Source organism: Limanda limanda, chromosome 12, assembly GCF_963576545.1.
Source record: "Limanda limanda chromosome 12, fLimLim1.1, whole genome shotgun sequence".
Classification (NCBI taxonomy): Eukaryota; Metazoa; Chordata; class Actinopteri; order Pleuronectiformes; family Pleuronectidae; genus Limanda; species Limanda limanda.
Genome location: NC_083647.1, coordinates 10,569,108 through 10,589,693, shown reverse-complemented (window position 1 = coordinate 10,589,693; position 20,586 = coordinate 10,569,108). Strand labels below are relative to the sequence as shown.

The 20,586-nt window shown below is 40.8% G+C and overlaps 1 protein-coding gene across 1 annotated transcript in view; it reads right to left on the bottom strand.

The window, feature by feature from the left end:
- Positions 1-20,586, bottom strand: part of arhgef10 (Rho guanine nucleotide exchange factor (GEF) 10) — a 49,901-nt gene that overhangs the window by 10,544 nt on the left and 18,771 nt on the right. The window contains exons 18-25 of the mRNA XM_061082757.1: positions 17,484-17,599; positions 16,318-16,445; positions 14,811-14,911; positions 14,347-14,468; positions 12,705-12,791; positions 11,388-11,614; positions 10,456-10,613; positions 6,696-6,838 (exon numbers count right to left, since the gene is read on the bottom strand). Coding sequence (XP_060938740.1) covers positions 6,696-6,838; positions 10,456-10,613; positions 11,388-11,614; positions 12,705-12,791; positions 14,347-14,468; positions 14,811-14,911; positions 16,318-16,445; positions 17,484-17,599 — 1,082 coding nt within the window. The remainder of the gene's footprint in view (positions 1-6,695; positions 6,839-10,455; positions 10,614-11,387; positions 11,615-12,704; positions 12,792-14,346; positions 14,469-14,810; positions 14,912-16,317; positions 16,446-17,483; positions 17,600-20,586) is intronic.

Below are 20,586 nucleotides of genomic sequence, written 5' to 3'. Positions count from 1 at the left end.
GCGCTGTGATTTTAATTCATAATTTCTGTGTAGATGTCATCAGGCAGGGACCCTTGTCTTACATGTCTAGTTTGGATTCCATTGGACCATGTATGTCAGAGATACAGAACCATTTCAAATTACTCCAGAATATGTACATTTTCACGACTTTCTAATTTGCTGCAAACTTTAGAATATTTTTGAGCGTGTTAAACACCTTAAAAAGCCAATTCTTTTGCCTGAAAAAAAGAAATAATAACCCTTACAATTTCAATAGGGCTCCCATCATTGGTGCTCGGGTCCTAATAAGATCTGGTTTTTGAAAATCAGCGAGTGGAAGAAAATTTTGCTCATTTCTCTGAGATGAAGCTGTTTTGTGCAGAAAAGCTGCAAAGACAGAGACTGAACTGGAATGAAGACAAAAGAACCTACTGAATTTATTCTTTATTTCAACTTTCAGCTTCTTCACACATTAGATTTGTATTGCTTTTATACATCGGCTTTATACATCTGTAAATTTCATCAGTAAAGTCTGTTCAGTGACTCTTGTTCAGTGAGTTCATGGACTCACAGACAGTTTGTTTCACCTCCATCTTACATGTGGAATAGAAAAGAACAAATAATGAGCTCATTGATGAGGATCAGGATCAACACAGGCTCTAGAACATCACACAACCTGATTTCTACTTTGATTTACAAAACAACAGTCACATTAGTTATTTCAAACACATTCATGTCAGTGTAATTATAGATTTCTGTCTTAATAAAGTGAGAACTAAATATATTTGATAAAGGAAGGTCAGTGTTTGATTGGCAGCTGATCTCTGTGCGGAGGAGAAACGTCACCACGACGAACTTTGATCAACAAACATGGAGACGAAAGAGGTTAAAGATTTAAACACAGAATCTAAATCACTGCTTTTAATGACTCGAGTCTATTTGAGTTTACAGAACTCAACTGTGTCTCCAGGAGAATAACTAACCCAAACTCCAGCATAGAGAGGCTGAGTGAATGTGGTCTGGACTCTGTGGAGGAGAGTCATGGTGTCAGAGACGCTGTAGAAGGACAGAACACCTGCACTGTGATCCAGGTACACTCCTACTCTGGAGGACCAAGGACCTGACACTGGAGTCTTCATCTCGTTGTAATAAAAGATATAACTGTTTCTATAACAATGTAACATCCAAGATTTATCATTGAATCCAAATCCACATTTATTTGAGTCTCCTTCTCTGCTGATATTCTTGTATGAGACTGCTACACTAACTACTCTCCCCCTCACCTCCACCTCCCAGTAACAAGGTCCAGTCAGACTCTGTCTACTCAGGACCTGACTCCAACAAGTGAATCTGTCTGGGTGATTAGAATAAGACTGCCATTCTTTCGTCACTGTTACTTTTCTGTTTCCCTCAGATAATAACAGATCTTTGTTTGCTGTGTTTGGATCCAATGTGATTTCTCGTGAATATTTGAAGAAGTCAGCTCTGGTCTTGGGCTCTGGTTGTGGCAGTAAAAGATCCACTTTAGACACAATCTGTAAAATCTTTGTCTCTGTCTCACTCAGAATGTCATGTACTCGACCTCTGACCTGTGACACAGCTGCTGTCACGTCCTCAAAGTCCCTCAGAGGACGGATCCTGGTGCTGGATGAGTGTGTAGATTCACTGAGTGGTGACAGAGGGGGGGGGTTGTTTAGAAACTGGTTGTGATCCTCTGTGTCTGAGAGCTGCTTCAGTTCATGGTCTTTCCTCTTCAGCTCAGTGATCTCCTGCTCCAGGCTCTCCTGAAGTTCTCTGACTCGACTCACTTTAGTTTCCTGCTGGGATCTGATCTGCTGCTTCACATCAGAGCTTCTTTTCTCAAGCAGACGGACTAGCTCAGTGAAGATCTCCTCACTGTCCTCCACTGCTTTATCAGCAGAGCCATTGACGGCCTCCTCCCCCGGTTGAAGCAGCTTCACAACTTTCTTTGTGTCCTGGACTCTCTGCTGGATTATTTGTCTCCTCAGCACGAGCTCTCTCTTCCTCTCAGTCCTTTCTGTTGCAGCTGTAACTGTGTCGTGGTCTTTATGTTCATCCAGGGAGCAGAGATAACAGATCCACTGCTGATCAGTGCGGCAGAACATCTTCATCACCTCGTCGTGACAAGAGCAGATGTTCTCCTGGAGCTTCTTCGAGGGCTCCATCAGCTTGTGCTTCTTCAATGGAGCTGACTGAAGATGAGGCTGCAGGTGTATTTTACAATAAGAGGCCAAACAAACCAAACAGGACTTGTGAGCTTTCAGTTTTCTCCCAGTGCAGACGTCACAGGCCACATCTTCAGGTCCAGCATAGCAGTGATCAGCAGGAGCAGCTTGGAGTCCAGTCTTCTTTAGCTCCACCACTAAATCAGCTAACATGGTGTTTTTCCCAAGGACAGGCCTCGGTGTGAAGGTCTGTCTACACTGAGGGCAGCTGTAGCTTCCTCTCTCATCCTCTTTGTCCCAGTGGATGTTAATACAGCTCTTACAGTAGCTGTGTCCACAGCCAGTAGTCACCGGATCCTTCAGTGGATCCACACAGATAGAACAGCAGAATCTTTCTCTGTCCAGTTGATTTTCTTGCTGCTCCATTTCAGCTGGTGCCAGTGACTGTAGAACAGATTTCACTTCCTCTGAACAGAAACAGATCTCTGCTCCTCCCTCTCTCCTTCACCTTCTCTTTTCCCCACGTTTGAACACACTATTGAAAAGAGCAACAGTATGGTCTTACCTCTCCTCAGCAGTGCCTTAGTTATCAAACTGTTTAAAGGAAGCTGCTTTCATGTCACACTGATTAAGGAAAGCTGCTCTCATGTCACACTGATTAAAGTCAACTGCTTTCATGTCACACTGATTAAAGTCAACTGCTTTCATGTCACACTGATTAAAGGCAGCTGCTTTCATGTCACACTAATTAAAGGCAGCGTCCTTTAAACGGTGTACTGCAATACAATGCACACATAATACGTATGCAGAATAGTAGCCCTTTTTAAGGTTTTATTATTATGTGTGTACCAGACACAGCAGGTTTTACATGTGTCAAAGATAGCAAAGGTATTGTTGTAAGATCTGGGTTAAAGTGACTTCAATGTTAAAAGATCTTTAAAGTTCACAAGGCACAGACATTAATTGGCTATAATACATTAATAACAGCCTCTCACCCTCATCATTTAAGACAGAGGAGTAAAGTCATAGCAAATTTTTGTCTTTTTATGTAACTCACTGAAAAAAAAGCAGTATTTTAGTTTCAGTCATTCAGTATCATGTTCCATTGACATCACTGCAAAGTCCTACCACATTCATTGTACCAGATTGTTGTACATCGTTTTAACAACAGCTCAACTCTCTATTAACATCTAAAAATGAAGCCTGGATACAGGTCACTACACAGAGAGACACTTAAGAAACTGGTCACCTTGCAGTGTCTTGATATGATTTGCCCCGAGACTGTTCTGTGGATCGGAAAGTACAACTGACTTAGTTTTTGGCATAAAACCCCTAACGCACCTTGAAATTGTCTCACAATAAATGAACCAAGATTTTGTAAACAATAATATTAATAATACTAGGGCTACGTTGTAGCACTAACGGGCCTGAGCACAGGCAATTTCAAGCCTGTTGCTTTCGTTGGAGAGGGCGATCAATGACCAAACGCAAGTCTCCGGGTTGCATTTGTTTTGCAATGTCGATCCTTGCTAATTGCTCATTAAGGTCCACGCTATCAAATAGCACATCACACTGTGAACATTTTATGTAAATAGAATGATATTAGTAAAACAAAGCTTACTTCCTGTTACCATTAGGTGGCGCAATCACTATTATTAAATACATACTATCTGTCCAAGTAGGGGCTCTGATGTAGCGTGAGCAATTTTGTGTCAATTGGACAGTGTTACAGCAACTGTATTTTCACACTGATCAGTAGGTGGCCCTATGACCCTGAACTAATTAGGGCCCGAGCACTTACATCAAAGGTCAGATGAGGCCCTATTGAAATTGTAAGGATTATTATTATTATTCAGGCAAATAAATTGGCTTTTTGAGGGCTTTAACATGCTCAAATTCTTACCAAAATTTGCAGAAAGTTAGAAAGTGGTGAAAATGTATGTGTTCTGAAGGAATTTTCAATGGGCATCGCAAAATGGCTCAACGGTGCCCTCCGAGACCCCCGGAATGTGTTCACATTGACAAATCTTCACAAAAATCGAGATATAATACAGGTGTTTCATGACCAGACAAACAAAAAAGTATTTCGGTGCAATTGGAAAAACGCAACAGGAAGCCTGCTATTTTGCATTTAGTGGCCATTTTGGCCATATTCCACATTTTTACTTTGATGTACTTGTACCAGGGCTTACATCGGATCAACTTCAAATTGAGATGAGTGTCAACAAGACAGAGATTAAAAGTTATTCACAGATCGATTTTTTGTCACACGGTGTGTCCGTGGCATGGCGTCAAAGTTAGCTTACATGCCAATAAAACCCGTTCTGTAACGCGGACATACATGGACCATGAATCCTTTGATGCTGAGCCGTAAACAAACAACTCCATTTCTGTAGTGGCAGTGGTAATAGATCAAAGGAAGCTAGATGTCTTGCAAAGGTGACGTCTCTCTCTCAGAATTGGTACATTTCTCAAACCGTGTAAACATTGAGTTGCGGCAAAGGTTCATCCTTCGCCAAAGGAGACGATGTTGTCATAACTCCACTGTGCATTGTCCTATCACCACCAAACTTCTGTCTCGTGATCAGAGTCCAACCCTGAACAGCTCTATGGGTCATTATTTATTTTTTTCAGGCAAAATCTACTTAAGTCAGTCAAAATCTACTTAAGTAAAAGTAAAATTACCCATTTAAAAAACTACTCAAAAAATTACAAAGTACACAAAAAAACTACTCAATTACAGTAACGTGAGTAAATGTAATTCGTTACTTTACACCTCTGGTGAAAGCTAACTGAGGGGGCTTTCCGTAGGTGGCGCTGTTGAGCCATTTTGCCACGCCTATTTCAAATTACTCCAGAATACAATTACTTTTGTGGGCTTTGTACTTTCTGCAAACTTTGGTCGGAATTTAAGCATTTCAAGGCCCTGAAAAATACCAAAATGGCAAATAATAATAATAAGAAAAATCCTATTTCAATAGGGCCTCCCACCGTTCGGTGCTCAGACCCTAATTAAATAAATAAAAAAGTTACAATCCATTCGTAAGATGAAATCACAATCAGTTTGTAGTTTTGAACTCTAAACATGTGAGCCAACAGAGTAGCCTCACTCCACCACCACTGGTTACATAATCTCACCACACATTACTCTACATGTAGGTGGAGTTAGCAAAGGATAGAGTCCATTCACAAGTGTCTCAGTACATGTTTCTGATAAAATATGAAACATTCAAGTACTGTATTGCACCTTGTGTAAATATAAACCCTTGTAACTTATATGAGATATACCTTTCCTTCAAATGGCATAGTGTTAAAATATGTTATAAAACATGCTTCCCTCATCTGTTGGACTTTGAGTCACTACTGTGGACAAACTGTAGGCCGTCGCTGAGGAAGAGAGAGAGAGCGACAGGCAGGTGGTGCAACATAATGAGCTTAATGAGGCTAAACAGATTATGAGTGAGAGCATGTAGGAGGAACGTTACTATTCCTGGACCCATGGCAGGTGCCTCCAATCCCTAAACCAGGCCAGAACACACACAAAGGGAATAACGTCCATATTCCAGGAAAATGGGAGCGGGTAGAGTGAGAAGAGAAGTGAGGGGCCCTGATCTAGTAGATGTGTTTTATACATCAAAACTGCTTTCAGTCATGCACTGAACTCAGGACATTTTACAGAAATTTCCCAGGGCTGTATGTGAGAACGCAAATGTACAAGTCAGCTTCTCCGGAGATTTTCCAAAATGTCACTGCCAAGCCTCTTTTAAAATGTCTGACAAATGTCTCAGTGAGCCCATGTGAAAATACAGCAAGAAAAAGTCACAGCGAGTGAGTCGGCGTGTTCATGATGTTTCAAAGAGTTGACAGACTCAAACTGGATAAAAAAAAGGATAGAAATATCTCAGGATGAAAAAAAGGTGCCATACGAGTAGAAGACACTGACGAAGAGGTCAACTTGAAGGATGAGGATATTTTCTTTTCTTGTTGTGAATGTGTCCGACTAGGACAATCTCCTTCTGCGTTCATCATTTGAAATTCGTAAAACGCCTGGACACAATTTTCCACTCATTTCCCAGAGTTCATGTCTAAATTAACTTTGTGTGTCACATTTCACCTTTTGATAAAACATTAAGCAATGTTGTACTTATCCAAACTCAAAAGTTTCCACTTTACTTTCTGATGACGGTTCACTACCCTTAATTTGATTTTTTTTAAATCCTCCCTCTCTACTGAACTCTGAATGCTCTAAAGTACTAAAACACTCAATAAATTACCTTCAAGTAAACAAAAAAAAAATTCAATTTTTTTTTTGTGTTTTTTATTTTCCTGACCTGACAAACTGATATGAGGATGATTAACGCACTAATCATCCCTTTTCTCTATCGCTTGTTTCCTGTATGATTTACACAGGCCGGCTGGGCCAGGTACAAAGATAAGAAAACAAGCACCGAGGACTATTTACACACACACGGACATGAAACGTATTTATAACAGCGTGATAACAGTATCAGGGTGAGCGAGGCTTCATACCTCCACAGAATGTGTGTGGGTGCTGATGATGAAGACCTGGCCCCCCGATGACGCCCAGAGATGCTCCTCCACCGCCAGCATGGCCTTGACCGGCAGGACTCCCAGCTTCAGCACCTTGGGCTTGTCACTGCACCACAAACCGTCTGGAAGAACAAACACAGTGTTTGGATACATAAGCAGAACATGCATATGATGAGAAACTAAACAGTGCAGTACTGTACATCACTTCTATTAATATTATTGGATTTTACTTTTGTTTTGCAATTGTTCATGTAATAGTGTGAATGGGAACGGCTCACTGAGGACACTTTAACAGTCAATCTGTCTTTATATATGTCGTCTGAAAAGGTCATCTGGAGCTCTGCTAATGCTGGTGGAGTGGCCATTGATGGCTTTCACAGCCTTCACTATGAATATAGATGGGCTGCCAGGCTTTACTCAGAGCCGAATCCCACACACACCTCCTACACGCACTGCTCTACATGTGCCCGGGCACCTACAGCGCCAGCAATGAAACACCACATGGACTGCCTTTATAAATACCAGCGTGTTGCTTTTCTGCAACCGTTCTGGTTTGGATTTCAGTCAGTGTTGTCATAAAATGAGAGAAAATCTAATTTTGTCAGACAGAAAAAAAGTTAAATTTTAGAAAAAACTGGACCGTGCATCAGTGAAATGGCTTTCACTTACTTTGAGCTAGAAGGGCCCTGTGTTAAAAACCAAATTCATTTCCTCTAGAAACCACATTCCCTGAGCTAATCTAACCCAGGAAGTGAATGTTGCCCGACTAGTAGTGTTTGTTTAAGAGAAGGCACAAAGGCAGCTATTGAAGGAAGCCACCCAGAGAGAGAGAGAGGTGTGCTTTCAGAGGTACAGTAATGACTAGGGAAGTAAGGGTAATCTCCCAAATAAAGGAGCTAGGTGGGATTAGCATTCCAGCGGTGTCCTGTTTATATTGCTGTAATGATCATACTGTGCAGGTGAATGTACATGAGAAAGAAAAGAGAAAATAAGAAAAAAAGGATAGGAGCAGTGGAGGAAGAAGAAGAAAATGAAATGAGTGCCAACTTGGAGGCTTATGTAAGTCATCTCTGCTGAAGAGAGTCTGCCCACACATCTCACATTTTCAACCAGAGCATTCCTTCATGTCAGTGTCAGCTGCAGCAAGCTTCTCATCGCAGTGAAAGATAAGATAAGATAAGATAGTTCTTCATTAGTTCCACAATGGGAAAAAAGATATCGGGAAAATATCAGTAAAAATAAGTAAGCATGTACTTTATACGCAAAATAATTGCATATAAGTGTATGTGTGTAAAGAGTACCATATCTACGGCTAGTCTCACAACGTCCTGTCCGTACGTGGAATGCATATCCCACTAACTGCTCTGTTAATCAGCTTCACACTTGTCATGTATATTATCAATTGTCTGAGGAGCTGAGTTTGGTGCGATTTGGAAACGCAATACATTTTATATTAATAAAAGTGTAATAAACACGTGACCAGCTCTGTCTGTGGGGATGGGGCAGTTTCCCTTCAGTCTGTGGGCCGAGTTTCATTTAAGGAAAAAACTGACATTAGTATTAGTGTAGGAAAAACTGAAACCGGTTGATCATGGACGCATTGATTCTTGCAGCTGTAATATTACAATTCCCCCACTGTGGGACTAATAAAGGATTACTTTATCTTATTTTATAACGGCTTCATTGCAGATAAACCTGGTAGGATGAACACAAAGTTTTCTGACTTCACTCTGCACCATCGACTGTTTATAAAAATCTCTGCACACAACGTCCTGCACACAACCAATAAAAAGTGACAGTATATCGTAGAACTATTTGAGGAGGACTCACTAATTACAAAGAATAATTCAGAAGAAGCTCTGGAGGATTAACACAGGCCAAGAGAACAGCCAGGTTTAGAACAGTCACTGCTCTACTTTATTTCTTTAACAAAAAAATGAAAATATTCTCAACCCGAAACAGTGGAGGCGTGACATAGAACGGCAGGACAGAGGTTATGATCTGAGTGTCTGTCTGTGACGTGCGACCTTTGCCGAATCACTGCCTCCCTCTTTCTCCATCCCTCATAATACAGTCAGTCACAGAGGAAATAGCAAGCGTGGCAGAATGAGGCTGAATGAGCCTCAGCTTCAGACACACTGCATCAGCAGCCGAGGAGCACTTCTGTGCAGCGACAACAATAAACTCAGCACTGAAGGCTCAGTGTTTTCCACATCACTGTTCACTGGGACGCCCCCCCTCTTTGATCAGATGACAGTGCAACATCAAGGAATATAAGCTGATCATTCTTCATAGTTCTGCCGGCTTTCTTCCCTACAATGTAAACCGTGGGCCTAGTTTATATGCTAATAGGGTACAGGCAGCCGCAGTGACAAAGTACTAGAGCAGGCTTATAATCGGCATGCAGGGCACAGTTTTCCTACCAAACTATGTAGGATGACTCATGATTTCAGCATCGAGCACCGTGTCTCGGTGTCAGAGCTGCAGTTTGGTGGAAATAATAACAAATCAGAGTTTTAGGGGCCAGGAATTTTCTTCTGGGAAGTGATTTGACACACTTGTTTTGACGAATGATGAAAAGCAACTGCCGCTCGAACATTCAGTCACACTGGCACACACTGTGCCACTGTCTAATAGGACGTGTGCGGAGGGATAAAAAGACATGTGCATCAAAACGAGGTGTAATGAGTGGCCCAGAAAACATTCCTGAACGGTTACATATGCTACACGTTACTTCCAGGGAAACTGTAGCTTGAATGTGGGAGGAGTTTTCCTCTTTCTTATCCTCAGGCCATCATCCATATTCTCTCTCTTTTCTCCTCTCTTTCTCTCTCTCATTATTTGCACACACAAGTATTATCCTTAAATTTAAAAGTTCTCTACAAGGATTCTGTTTCTCCATTTTCCAAAATATGAATTAATCTTAACCTATACAGCGTGGAGGAATCGGACAAAGACGGAGAAAAACAGAGAAAGGGAATGTGTGAGAAGCTCTGAGACCATCTGTTTGCACTGCTATGAAAGCTAATAGGAGATAAAACAAAACAGAGAATGTCAAGGACCGTTGGACGAGAGCAGATCCTTTCCTCTGCTGTCTGTGCTCGTCTGAGAGGAGCAGATTTTAAATAGGTCACCACTAACGAATTGGCTTCTCCCAGACAACGGAGCAAACGGAAACAGAACCTCGGCACACAAGAGTAGAGACCCCCCCGAGCTTTCACAATGAACCTCTGACTTAAACAGTAACGGCAACCTCAGAGAAAAAAAGCAGTTGGAGTGGACCACAAAACAACATCTCTAAAAATAACCCCTTTCATCCAGTGTGGACAAATGTTTAGCTGAGTCATTTTAGCCCCAAACTTTTCAGCGTTTAAAGACATTAATCATCCTCCTATTGATTGAAGAACTCACCAGGTATGTTGCTTTGTCTCAAAAGTTGCTAAATCGAAAGTCAAGTGGTAAAGTTAGCAACAGTTCTCTTATCCATCGTGAATTGTCAGATGAATTACAACACTCTGAGCAGGCACAGACTACATATCTAAGTAAACAATGTCAGAGTCAAAAAGTCGAATTAACTCAGTGAATGCATTTCTGTTTTGCAAAATAATAGTGATTTAGCCTTGTAATCACCCTAATTATGTCTATTTAAGATCATCAACAAACACTATGAAAGCAGAACTCTGAGAATATAGCAGACAAACACATTCACAGACCCACCCACTCACACACGCACACACACCTTGTGATCTGGAGTAAACGGCCACCGAGCCGCTGACCAGGCCGGCGAACAGACAGGGTTTCTTATAGACCAGGCTGGTGACAGTGGACTTGTCCGGGGTGAAGAAATGCTGCAGACGTACTTTCTTGGACCGCTGGCTGCTTTTATACACGATGATACTGAACAGAGAGATAACGTTAGTACGGAACTTAATACAGAAACATAGTTAAATATAACATGCACTCATATCTGCATTACATCAGTTTGATACTGGCTGTGGATTGTAGTTCAAACAAATGACAGACTCTAGTTATTACTTTGATGTTTGTGAGAAATGTTTTGCTGAATTGTGTTCGACTTGGAATGATATGCTTAAGTTTAATTTATATCTATAACTCTTTTGTACTTGAAACAAGTGTATGTGAAGAAAACAGAACACTAAAGAACCAAAACATTCTCAAGATGCATTTTGAGACCATGATATTATTAGAGATCGCCCACAGCAAAATGTGGCAATGGAGCAAAACCACAAGTTCGAGTGCTCTTATGTTATTATGAGACGTGTGACAGAAATGTTTTGGCTATTATTAAAACTGTGGCGGGACAAATAAGAATATGGCCGGCCACAAAGTCTAGATGATGAATGCGAAACGCAGCATTGACGGGGGCGAGATAGGGCATTAGCCTTGGCGGAGGTAGGAGCTCTCAGAGCGGCCTTAAGTGTCCTCACTGTCCCTGAGGCTGCTTTTCCAAATTTGAGTTCATTCAAAGACCTTTAAAAATTACTTGCAAAGCTAAACTCTGCTTTCAAATGAGGGGGTCTAGAAAAACACTATTGTTGTTTGATACTAAGACACTGACAGCAAATTACTTTGTGTCGGTAGTAGTTTCACAAAAATGTTTATGGTTCCTACAGATAGACTTTCATGACACCGCTGTATAACCATGTGTACCTGCCCTCCTCCATGCCTAGACAGACACTGGGAGAATCGCTGGCCTTTGCTGCAGGGACGTGTTTGTTTTCTGGGACCTTTTCGCCATTTTCCTGGGGTTGCTCAGTTGAGACAAAGGCCATGCAGAGAATCCGGGACTCCACATTGAAACACTCGGTCACCTTCGGGCTGGAGTTCTGCATGGCCACAATGGCTATCTGACCCATCTGGTTGGTGCAACTTGCAACCTGAACAAAAAAAAATACTGTTTTACAGATGTATTTAACAATTTGTGGAGCCGAGGTCTGAGTGAACCTCGTTCCAATGCAGAATGTATGAAAAGAAAGCAAACAATACAAAAGAACAGGTGAAGTATTCCCAATGTAATGCATGAGAAAAACAAACGTCTCTCCCCGAGCAAAGTTTAATTACATTAGTGAGTGCACATTAAAACATTACGGAAAATTTCCTTCCTCAGTTTAACTTCTTTCCGCTACATTTCCTTTATCACCTCATCATGAACATAAGCAACTAAAGATATGTTTATATACTTAACAGATCCAAGCTTTTTATTAACAGACACAACACTCCGTTAGCTTTGGTTATGAAATTCATTGTGTATTTTGAGACAAACTTATATACTGAAGCAATAACTTTCAAACCCTGAGAGTCTTTCTCAAGGGCACATTAGACACTTAAATAAATAAACAGCAAGAGGGTAACCATCTGCTCTGCTGATGCATTTTGGGGAAAATCTGACTCCTTGAAAACGAAGGGCTGGACTTGATGATAGAATAGTGTCATGTAGTAATAGTGTTAGCTTTTGATAGCATCAGCTATTGAACAATAAGATCACGCTCGTCAACATTCATTTGCATTTGTTCAAAAAAGACGATGACATTAGGCGATACCAACCCGATCTGAAACAAAATTATTCAATATACAATGTGTATTATGATGAATTATATTTCATGCTCTGACCAAATGTGTTGTTTTAACATTCTTAACATCTAAATACAACACATTTAACAGCATCCATGATTTTCCCATATTCTGACTTCAAGGCAAATGAACAAAAAGAAGTTGGAATGACTTCACAACTCGGGAAATTGGACCTTCAGAGGCAGACGTGAATGCAGTTAGATTTCAAAGTTGAGGCTAACGAATGTGTTTCTACAGAGCTACAAATAGAGTTCTCCCTCTGGGTAGAAAAGACCCTCATTACAGTCGGCAGTCACTGTGAACCCTGGAATAAGATCTTGATTTGTCTATTTGTTTGGATCTGCGCTAACACAGTGATTCTTTTCCAGGGGATGATGGAAAAAAAAAAAGTCTCACCCAGACACATCCATGGCCCACGACGGGAGTGTCTGCTGTGCTCTCTGTGTTGACATGGGGCTCTGGGTTATGAACAGCACATTCCACCTGGCACAGGACAGGAGGAAGCAAGAAAGAACAGTAAAGTCAACAGATAGGAATTCACAGAGTCAATAAAACAGATGCAATACTAGTGTCAAGGGTTCAAGGTTGTATTTATTGCTAGGCAAATAGGTGTCTATCAGTGTGAAGGTAGAATTGTCAAAGATCTGTGGTTCAGCCATGTTGAAGTAGTAGTTTTTAGTAGTTGCCATTTTTGGACTTTGTCAGCACTGACAGGAGTAGAGGAGCTGCTGAGCTGCGACAGAGAATGAAATATGGTCGAGGAACAATAACACCATTAAAAAGAATGACTGCTACTCCTTACAGAACCTAATAGAACTTCATGTTCTCCAAACCACATGGCCTGCACGAGGATCGACCCCTTGGCGTTAGATCCTGGCCCAAAACACACAATAATATGACCTCAATTTTTTCTAAATTATTTCCCGTCTTAACACATTTTCATGTTGTAATCTGACTCCAGTCAACAAATCAGTGTCATGTGACAGTGTCAGGCCAAAATAAATAAACAAACATCTAAATCGAAAGATACTTTGTCGGTAGAGAATGTTGTGATTTATCCTATCACACGCCAGCAGGAATTCTCCCCCCCCCCACATTTTATAAGATTCCATTAAATCATATGCAATTTAAAAGTGCTTGAACATGTCAGTATAATTTATAAAATGACGCGTACAGGGATCACACCATCGACCTTAGTGTTATTAGCACCATGTTCTAACCAGCTGAGCTAACTGGCCACACATGTCAGCTATTTCTGTCACACATACAGGGTCGGTCGATGCTGGTGGAAACATGACTGTGTGACATACAAAGGGGAGTGTGATGTTTGAGAGATCCACACACCAAGAACAAGAAAGATGTATGGACAACCGGACAGTTGATTTAACATGAAAAAACTCCAAACTAACATAAACAAAATAAGAATGTATAAACTTACTTACTACCTACTATGGGGCCAAGATTATTTCTGGTGGTTGTTATAGACAAAATAAATTAAATTAAATAGTATGCACCAGTGATAAGATGTACTTTAGAGTGGAGGTTATTGATTGATCATAACAAAAAGAAAAAACGCCCTCCCTACTTTTATTTTGTTATTTGTTTATTTTGGCATGCACCAGCCTGATAATACTATAATACTAGGGTTAAAATTCACAGTATAGAGCATGTGACTAAACCCGTGTTACATGTACACTGGCAGTGGAGAAAGTATTCATCAAGAGTTTCTTTCAAATTCCACCATATTAGAGTATTACCATGACATTCAGTTACATTATATTGTAACTTTATGAGCTAAACTGGTTATCGAATCAAAACATTGTGGACCGTATGGGGATCAAACCTGCAACCTTGGCGTTAATAGCACCACGCTTCAACCACCTGAATTAACCAACCGTATATGTAACAAAAAAGCTTATCTAATTTTTGGGGAGGTTGATGCTACAGTAAGTGTTGTATGATATAGAAGGGGTTGCTTTTGTGAGACGTACACAGAAATACTAACATTTTGGTTAGAGATAACATCAGAGGGTCCCACCTTGAACTCCTGTAGTTTCGACATGACCACAGGCATTTGTCGTAGCAAGAGGGGGTGTTTCTGCTTTTTGATCTGGTTCCCATCATCCTCTGCAAAGAACCATCCCTGCAGGTTGTCCTCTTCTGATGTAAAAAAAACACACACACACAAATATGTTATTGATTCAATAATGTACAGACTGCGTTGTGTTTTTACACGTTTAAGAAAGAGAAGAGAGAATCCAGAAGTTACATTGTAAAACCTTATTCTCTTATTTATAATTCATTTAAAACATGTTCTGCAACAGAAGTTATAATATATAGATTATATTCATAATATATAGTTAACCTTAGATGGGAAAGATGTTTAATAGAAGTAATTGGTTAATCATAGGAAACTCACTGAAGGGATAGATACATATATAAAAACAGTACATATACACTGTATAATGCAAGTTCATTGTAAAGGTAGGCAGAGTACAGTACCTAGAGCCAGTTTCGCCATCTGCAAGTTACTGATCCATGACTGTTTGATGGCTGGGCTCAAAGTATTAAACACTGCACTGAAGTAAGTGGGTTTACCCGATCTGCAAACAGAGACAACAAAACACAAAAAGTGATTACAAACAAAGGAACGATATATATCACAAAATACAGGATAGGATCAGTGTGTTTCAGGGTAACTGACAGTAAACTACTGTGTGCTGTCTGGTGCTTGCAGACTGTGGTGGATCAAGGAAAGCAGGCAGAATAATGAAATGGTTGTTCTGTTATATCCTGGTCATTTTACTTAAAAGAAAACAAATATCATTGTGCATGGGGTTGTAATTTAAAGCAGAAAACACAAACCGGCCTTCAGAGACCAAATTAGATCAGGCAATTTGAAATAACGAAAACGATAAAAGTTAATATTTGACTGCGTTAATGTCATCAGAGCTCTAAAAAAAGTCTCACATTGCAGCGGGAGTTAAAATACCAGAGTTTTTATTAACCAAACATCAGAGACGTACTCAATGATTTATGTTTTTGCGAGACATGTGAACATCTTTTGCAGCCAGAGGGCCTGAGTTAGGTTTTCCTTTTTTTCTAAGCCGTTATGTTGATGTTTGGATATTGTCATCGACTAACCAGTCTGATGATTTAAGTCTTTTTGAGTAAAATACGTCATAAGAGGAAATTAAGTTAGCTGTGTTTGGTTGAATCTCGGCAAAGGGGTCAATTGATTCCGTCTATTTATCACTGACTGACTAGACAGACAGTGACAGAAATGCAATAGGAGTCAATGTCAATTACCGCTTCTATCAGCAGGTCATGTACACATGCTGTGTGTGTTTGTTATGTGTCTGTGTGGGTGTGTGTGTATATGCATCCCTCCTGTCACTGGCTGATGGTGAGAGGTGCTGTGTTGTGTGTGTGCTTTGCAACACAGGGATCAAGGAAGGAATAACAGAGGCACAGCTGTGTTTCTAAATATACCCGTGGGTAATCTCACCAGCTGAATACAGCAGGGGTGAGGGATGGAGTGAGGAAGCAAAAGAGAGAGAGAATGTAACAAAGTCAAAAATGAAGTTCACCCCTGGGGGAATCATGTGCCGATTATAATAGAGTGTGTAAATGTGTGACATGAGCGTCCGGGTTCAGCAGCAGCTGCAGCACTGGGCAGACTTTAGTGGCAAACACTGATGCCGTTTTCCTTCCCTGAGATTCATGCCTCAGATTGGAGCTGTTGGAGAAACTTGTTTATCCAAAATATCCAAATGTGCTCTAATACTGTAATACCAAAGCTAAAGGCATGCAGGGAGGCTGGGAGGATGGAAGGAGAAAGCAGGGTAAAAGGGGATAAAGACAAACCTAGGATAAACAAGACGGGGGGCGGGAGGGGGGGCAAGGACTGACACTGGAGGCTATGACAGTGCTGTATGTGCTGTGTGTATAAAAAAGCAATTATTGCTTAAGAGGTGTGTTCATGTGTGGGTAAAAAAGATAAACAGACTTGTCTTGTTTGCCAGGCAGCTGGAGTTGGATCCTGCAGCGGTCAGCGGCCCTGATCTCCTCCTCCTTCTTCAGTATCAACCTCTGGAGACCTGATACCCAGTCATGGGCCACGGTGGGGTTCACATTCTGTGAACAGGAAATGGGAGGGATAGAAAGAAACAATCAGGAAAAGAGGTGAAGGAAACAAGCCATAAGTTGTTTATCAGAGACTTTCATTGTCATTACAGAAAGAGAACAATGGAGAGGAAAAGGAGAATAAAAGAGACATAATTTGCACACTATTTAGAGACAATAGTATAATTTGAGATAAAAAAAACCCCAGAAACATTAAGTATTAAGTAGAAAGAGTCAGTTCCAAACAGTACCTATGAGAATCCTAGGTTAAATAAATTCAATAATGTGGAAAATTTTCTTCTCCACAGAAAAATAATCACATTCATTTTTTTTGTTGACACAGTATAAGGAAGATTTTGATTTCTGAGGTGATTGTGTTTATATAAACACAAGGCCCAGACTGAAAAATAACAGAATTCCCATTCAAAGCATCATTAGGACTTTAGGACAATGTCTCGACCTTCTATGCATTGCTTCAAGCTGTATGAGAAACCCTATAGTGTACACATAAATTTGAGTTATTGTTTGTTCAGTTGCTCCCATGAGAGATGATGACTACAGATCATCAACTGCATATTTGATATGTTATAGGTTTGCACACTTCATAACCAACTTCAGGGGGAACCAGGAATCAAACTACCATGACCTTCTTTAGTGCAAGATTACTGTTATTGTCATTTCAAATATTTAATTCAATATTGTGAAAGAGCTTGGCTGAATACAGCTCACATTTTAGCCTTACCTGACCCCCCTTCATCAGTATTTCCCTCCCTCCATCTCTGGGACACGTGTCCCTCTGAGACTCTGCCTCCCACTCTGCTTCTGACAGACCGACCAGCGCAGCACAAAAACAGCCTCAAACACTCAGGCTGTGCTCTGTAAACTGAGCATCCAACACAGGAGCACCGACAGGCAAACAGTGTGTGTGTGTGTGTGTGTGTGTATTTTCTGTTACTGATTCCCTTTCAACTTGATTAACCAATTACCCTATCAGGATTTAATGTGATTAGATTTGTTCTTGTGATTGCGATGAGTGCAGTTGTACGGTACCTGGTAGTTTCCTTTGAGGCTGCTGATCATGCTGGAGATCTGGTTGACTAGGCTTAGGTCATGGATTAGATTCTGCAGATCTTGGTACAACTGACCTGGGCCCATGTAGAGTTTGTCTGCACAGAAACACACAAGAGCAAAAATATTGTGAGAAAAGTTTTGTTCTCTACCACCTTTTACCTGTGCAGTTGTCTTACAAATGGCATACAAACCTATGACTTTTGACCAAGAGATTGCACGGGTGCTTGTTCTCACCGCCTAACCACAACCCCTTTAATATGGCTGTTTGGTAACTTAAAGAAAAGATTTTGTGTTACTAGAAAATTAGTACGCTTTCTTGGAAGTACAGCTATAAGGAACAGTCATCATCTCAGCTCATGAATTGTAATGACTTCCAATATAAAAAGCAGCGTCCTTGTGTGAGCTGGAAATAATAGAAGCAAACAAAACTGAAACTATAGCAAACACACTGAGGTGAGAGCTAAAAAAGCTGATGTCTCCAACAGTTCTCACACACAGTAATGAGTGAGGCCAGTCTCATGAGAGAAGCCATTACATTGTACTGATGAAGACTGAGATCAATAAGGGACAATCAATCAGCTTCCCACAGGAGCAGAGGCTGCTCTGCAAACTTGGCAGTGACTCTGAACAGTGTGCTGACTTGTTCACAAGAAAACTGTTATATAATCAGGTCAGGATTTATAATCAGTCAGGTTTCAGAGGCCGAACACCAAATTCTGTGTTTGCTTTGGCAAGTAATTCATCCTTTGTTCTCCATTGTGTACCTTTAACTGTTTTTGTTAGATTTGAAAAGTCAGAGCTGAAGAATAACCTTTAATGACAATCAATTATAATAACAACAGAAACAGTGGAGACCATTACACTGGAAAATAAATAAGTAAATGAATGAATAACTAGGGACGAAAGCTTTGTGTAGCTGCTGTGTGTGCTGCTGGAAGCTATCTGCCTCCCACCATTTTTGCTCTTGTGCTCAAATTAATAAAACTAATGATCATTGAGCTGCATGAACGGTTCAGTGAACTTTACCGTTACTGTGTTGTTCTGCATCAACAACGAAACAATGGCAAACATTGTGCGTGGCCACAAACCACTGCTGCACAGAACAGAGAGTCAGGCTCATCTAAGATCTCTCAAACACTCAAACGCACACACACACATATGGACAATTATGAATCTAGTCATGAAGAAAAGCACGCATGGAGAACAGGGTTTACTCCTATCAGTTGGCCAAAGCTCCAAATTGACAAATTATAACGGCAATTTGAGAACAGGACTCTTTTATATCGACAACAAATATTTGAATATGTGTTCTTTTCTATATTAACTCTTCAGAGTGTGTGTCGAGGGTAAAACTAAAATAGACTAAAGCTGCATTTCGAGTTCTTGGCACCTTCAGCTCTGTTTGCTTCTGCCCTTCTACTTTCTATTCTTCCTTTCCTTCCAATTCTTCGTCTTCTTCAATAGTCAGTAAAGTCTGTCTGCTGCCCCAGCTCCATGGCAACCCGGGCGGGCCTCTCCTGAAGGCCTCGCGGACCAGGCATTCAGGGGAAACTTTACCCCAGAAACGCAATAGTAGGTGGTCTCCCAGAGAATGCCTCCGTGTGAGTTTGTGCACCAGAGGCAGCTCACACGCTGAGAAACTCAGTTGGCCTCATACATGGGTTTGCAGCCCTGCTCACTGGAGCACACGCACTGCACAGCCGGCCGACTGTAGCTGCATTGTTGCATGGATTTGGATCTCACTGATGTGGTCAATGACTTTATTCAATTGACATCACTGGATCAAATCATAGCCACCGTACAACACACACTTTGTTTGGGAACTTAAAATGTTACTGAGCACAAATGAGAAACTAGAGAAGCACTCAGAGCATATACCCAACTGTCCCCTTAATTTCCAGCTGGACACACTCATAAACATCAGTTACCTAAATGTGCCTGATTATTTTCTTCAAGATCCATGAATTGTTCACTGGAGAATCAATGAAAAATCCCCAGCAATGTAAAAGAATCCTGAATCCAGATCGTCACCTGGAACATGCCCTGACTTTCCCCAATCGTTTGAGTTCGGGGAGAAAACCCAACTTCCTCTGTGGAGGTAATGAATTGAGGAGTGTCTTCTGCCCTTTTCTGACCACGTCTCTGTTCATTCAACTAATTTGCTTGTCTAAAGGAGTTATTTGCCATCTTCATGGCTCATTGGTCTCAGTAAAAGGCTGAGGGACAGTGAGTTGAAACCAGGTCAGGGCAGAACTGCTGAATATACCCTCCATGCTTGATGTGTCATATTATCGCTATATTAGGACTCTACCTTAAATCACTTAGACTTTGGCATTGATGAATGATGTATGTTAGTAACTGTGATCTGTCGGCTCTCTCTTTGGAGTGTATTTCCTTCCTCTCCCTCCTTAAATAAAAATAAAAAATTATTATTATTATTATTAAAATAAACCTTTTGCTATTTATTACCTATATTTGATAATATAATATATAAATATTATAAATATATAATAAATAATAAGACACAAGGAGGAATATAATTAAATAAATGATCCTAGTAGGACACAAGGAGTAATATAATCGCACCATCACTGGACCGACCGTTCCCATAGACTACACTGGCACTGTGAAACCCTTTTCAAGTCCCATCCAACTTCCTGAATGGTGTTTTGTGACAGCGCCAAATACCAGGACCTTTTTCACACAACGGGCCTGGGAGCATCTCCAGCAGCAGGCCAGCCATCCCAGCAATTACACATTTCACACAAACAAAGAAAACATATCAACAAATGATAAACTGTCTGTAAGAGCAGCAGGGGAATGTAACTTTTAACGACCAGTTTGTGTGGTGGTCTTGCATCTGATTTCTCTGCAGCAGAATGGAAGGATGAACAAACCAGAGAAAGTCTCGAGGGGTGACTTCATGTGCTGAATCTGAGTCTTTTCATTGGCTTTCGAGCAGCCTGGTCACTGAGCTGCTTTTGGCTGAATGCAGTGGACTGAGAAACTTTTTGTCTTTTGTTTCTACTAGTTATACATTCCTGGACACATTTGTATGCATGTACACACATACACATAAACA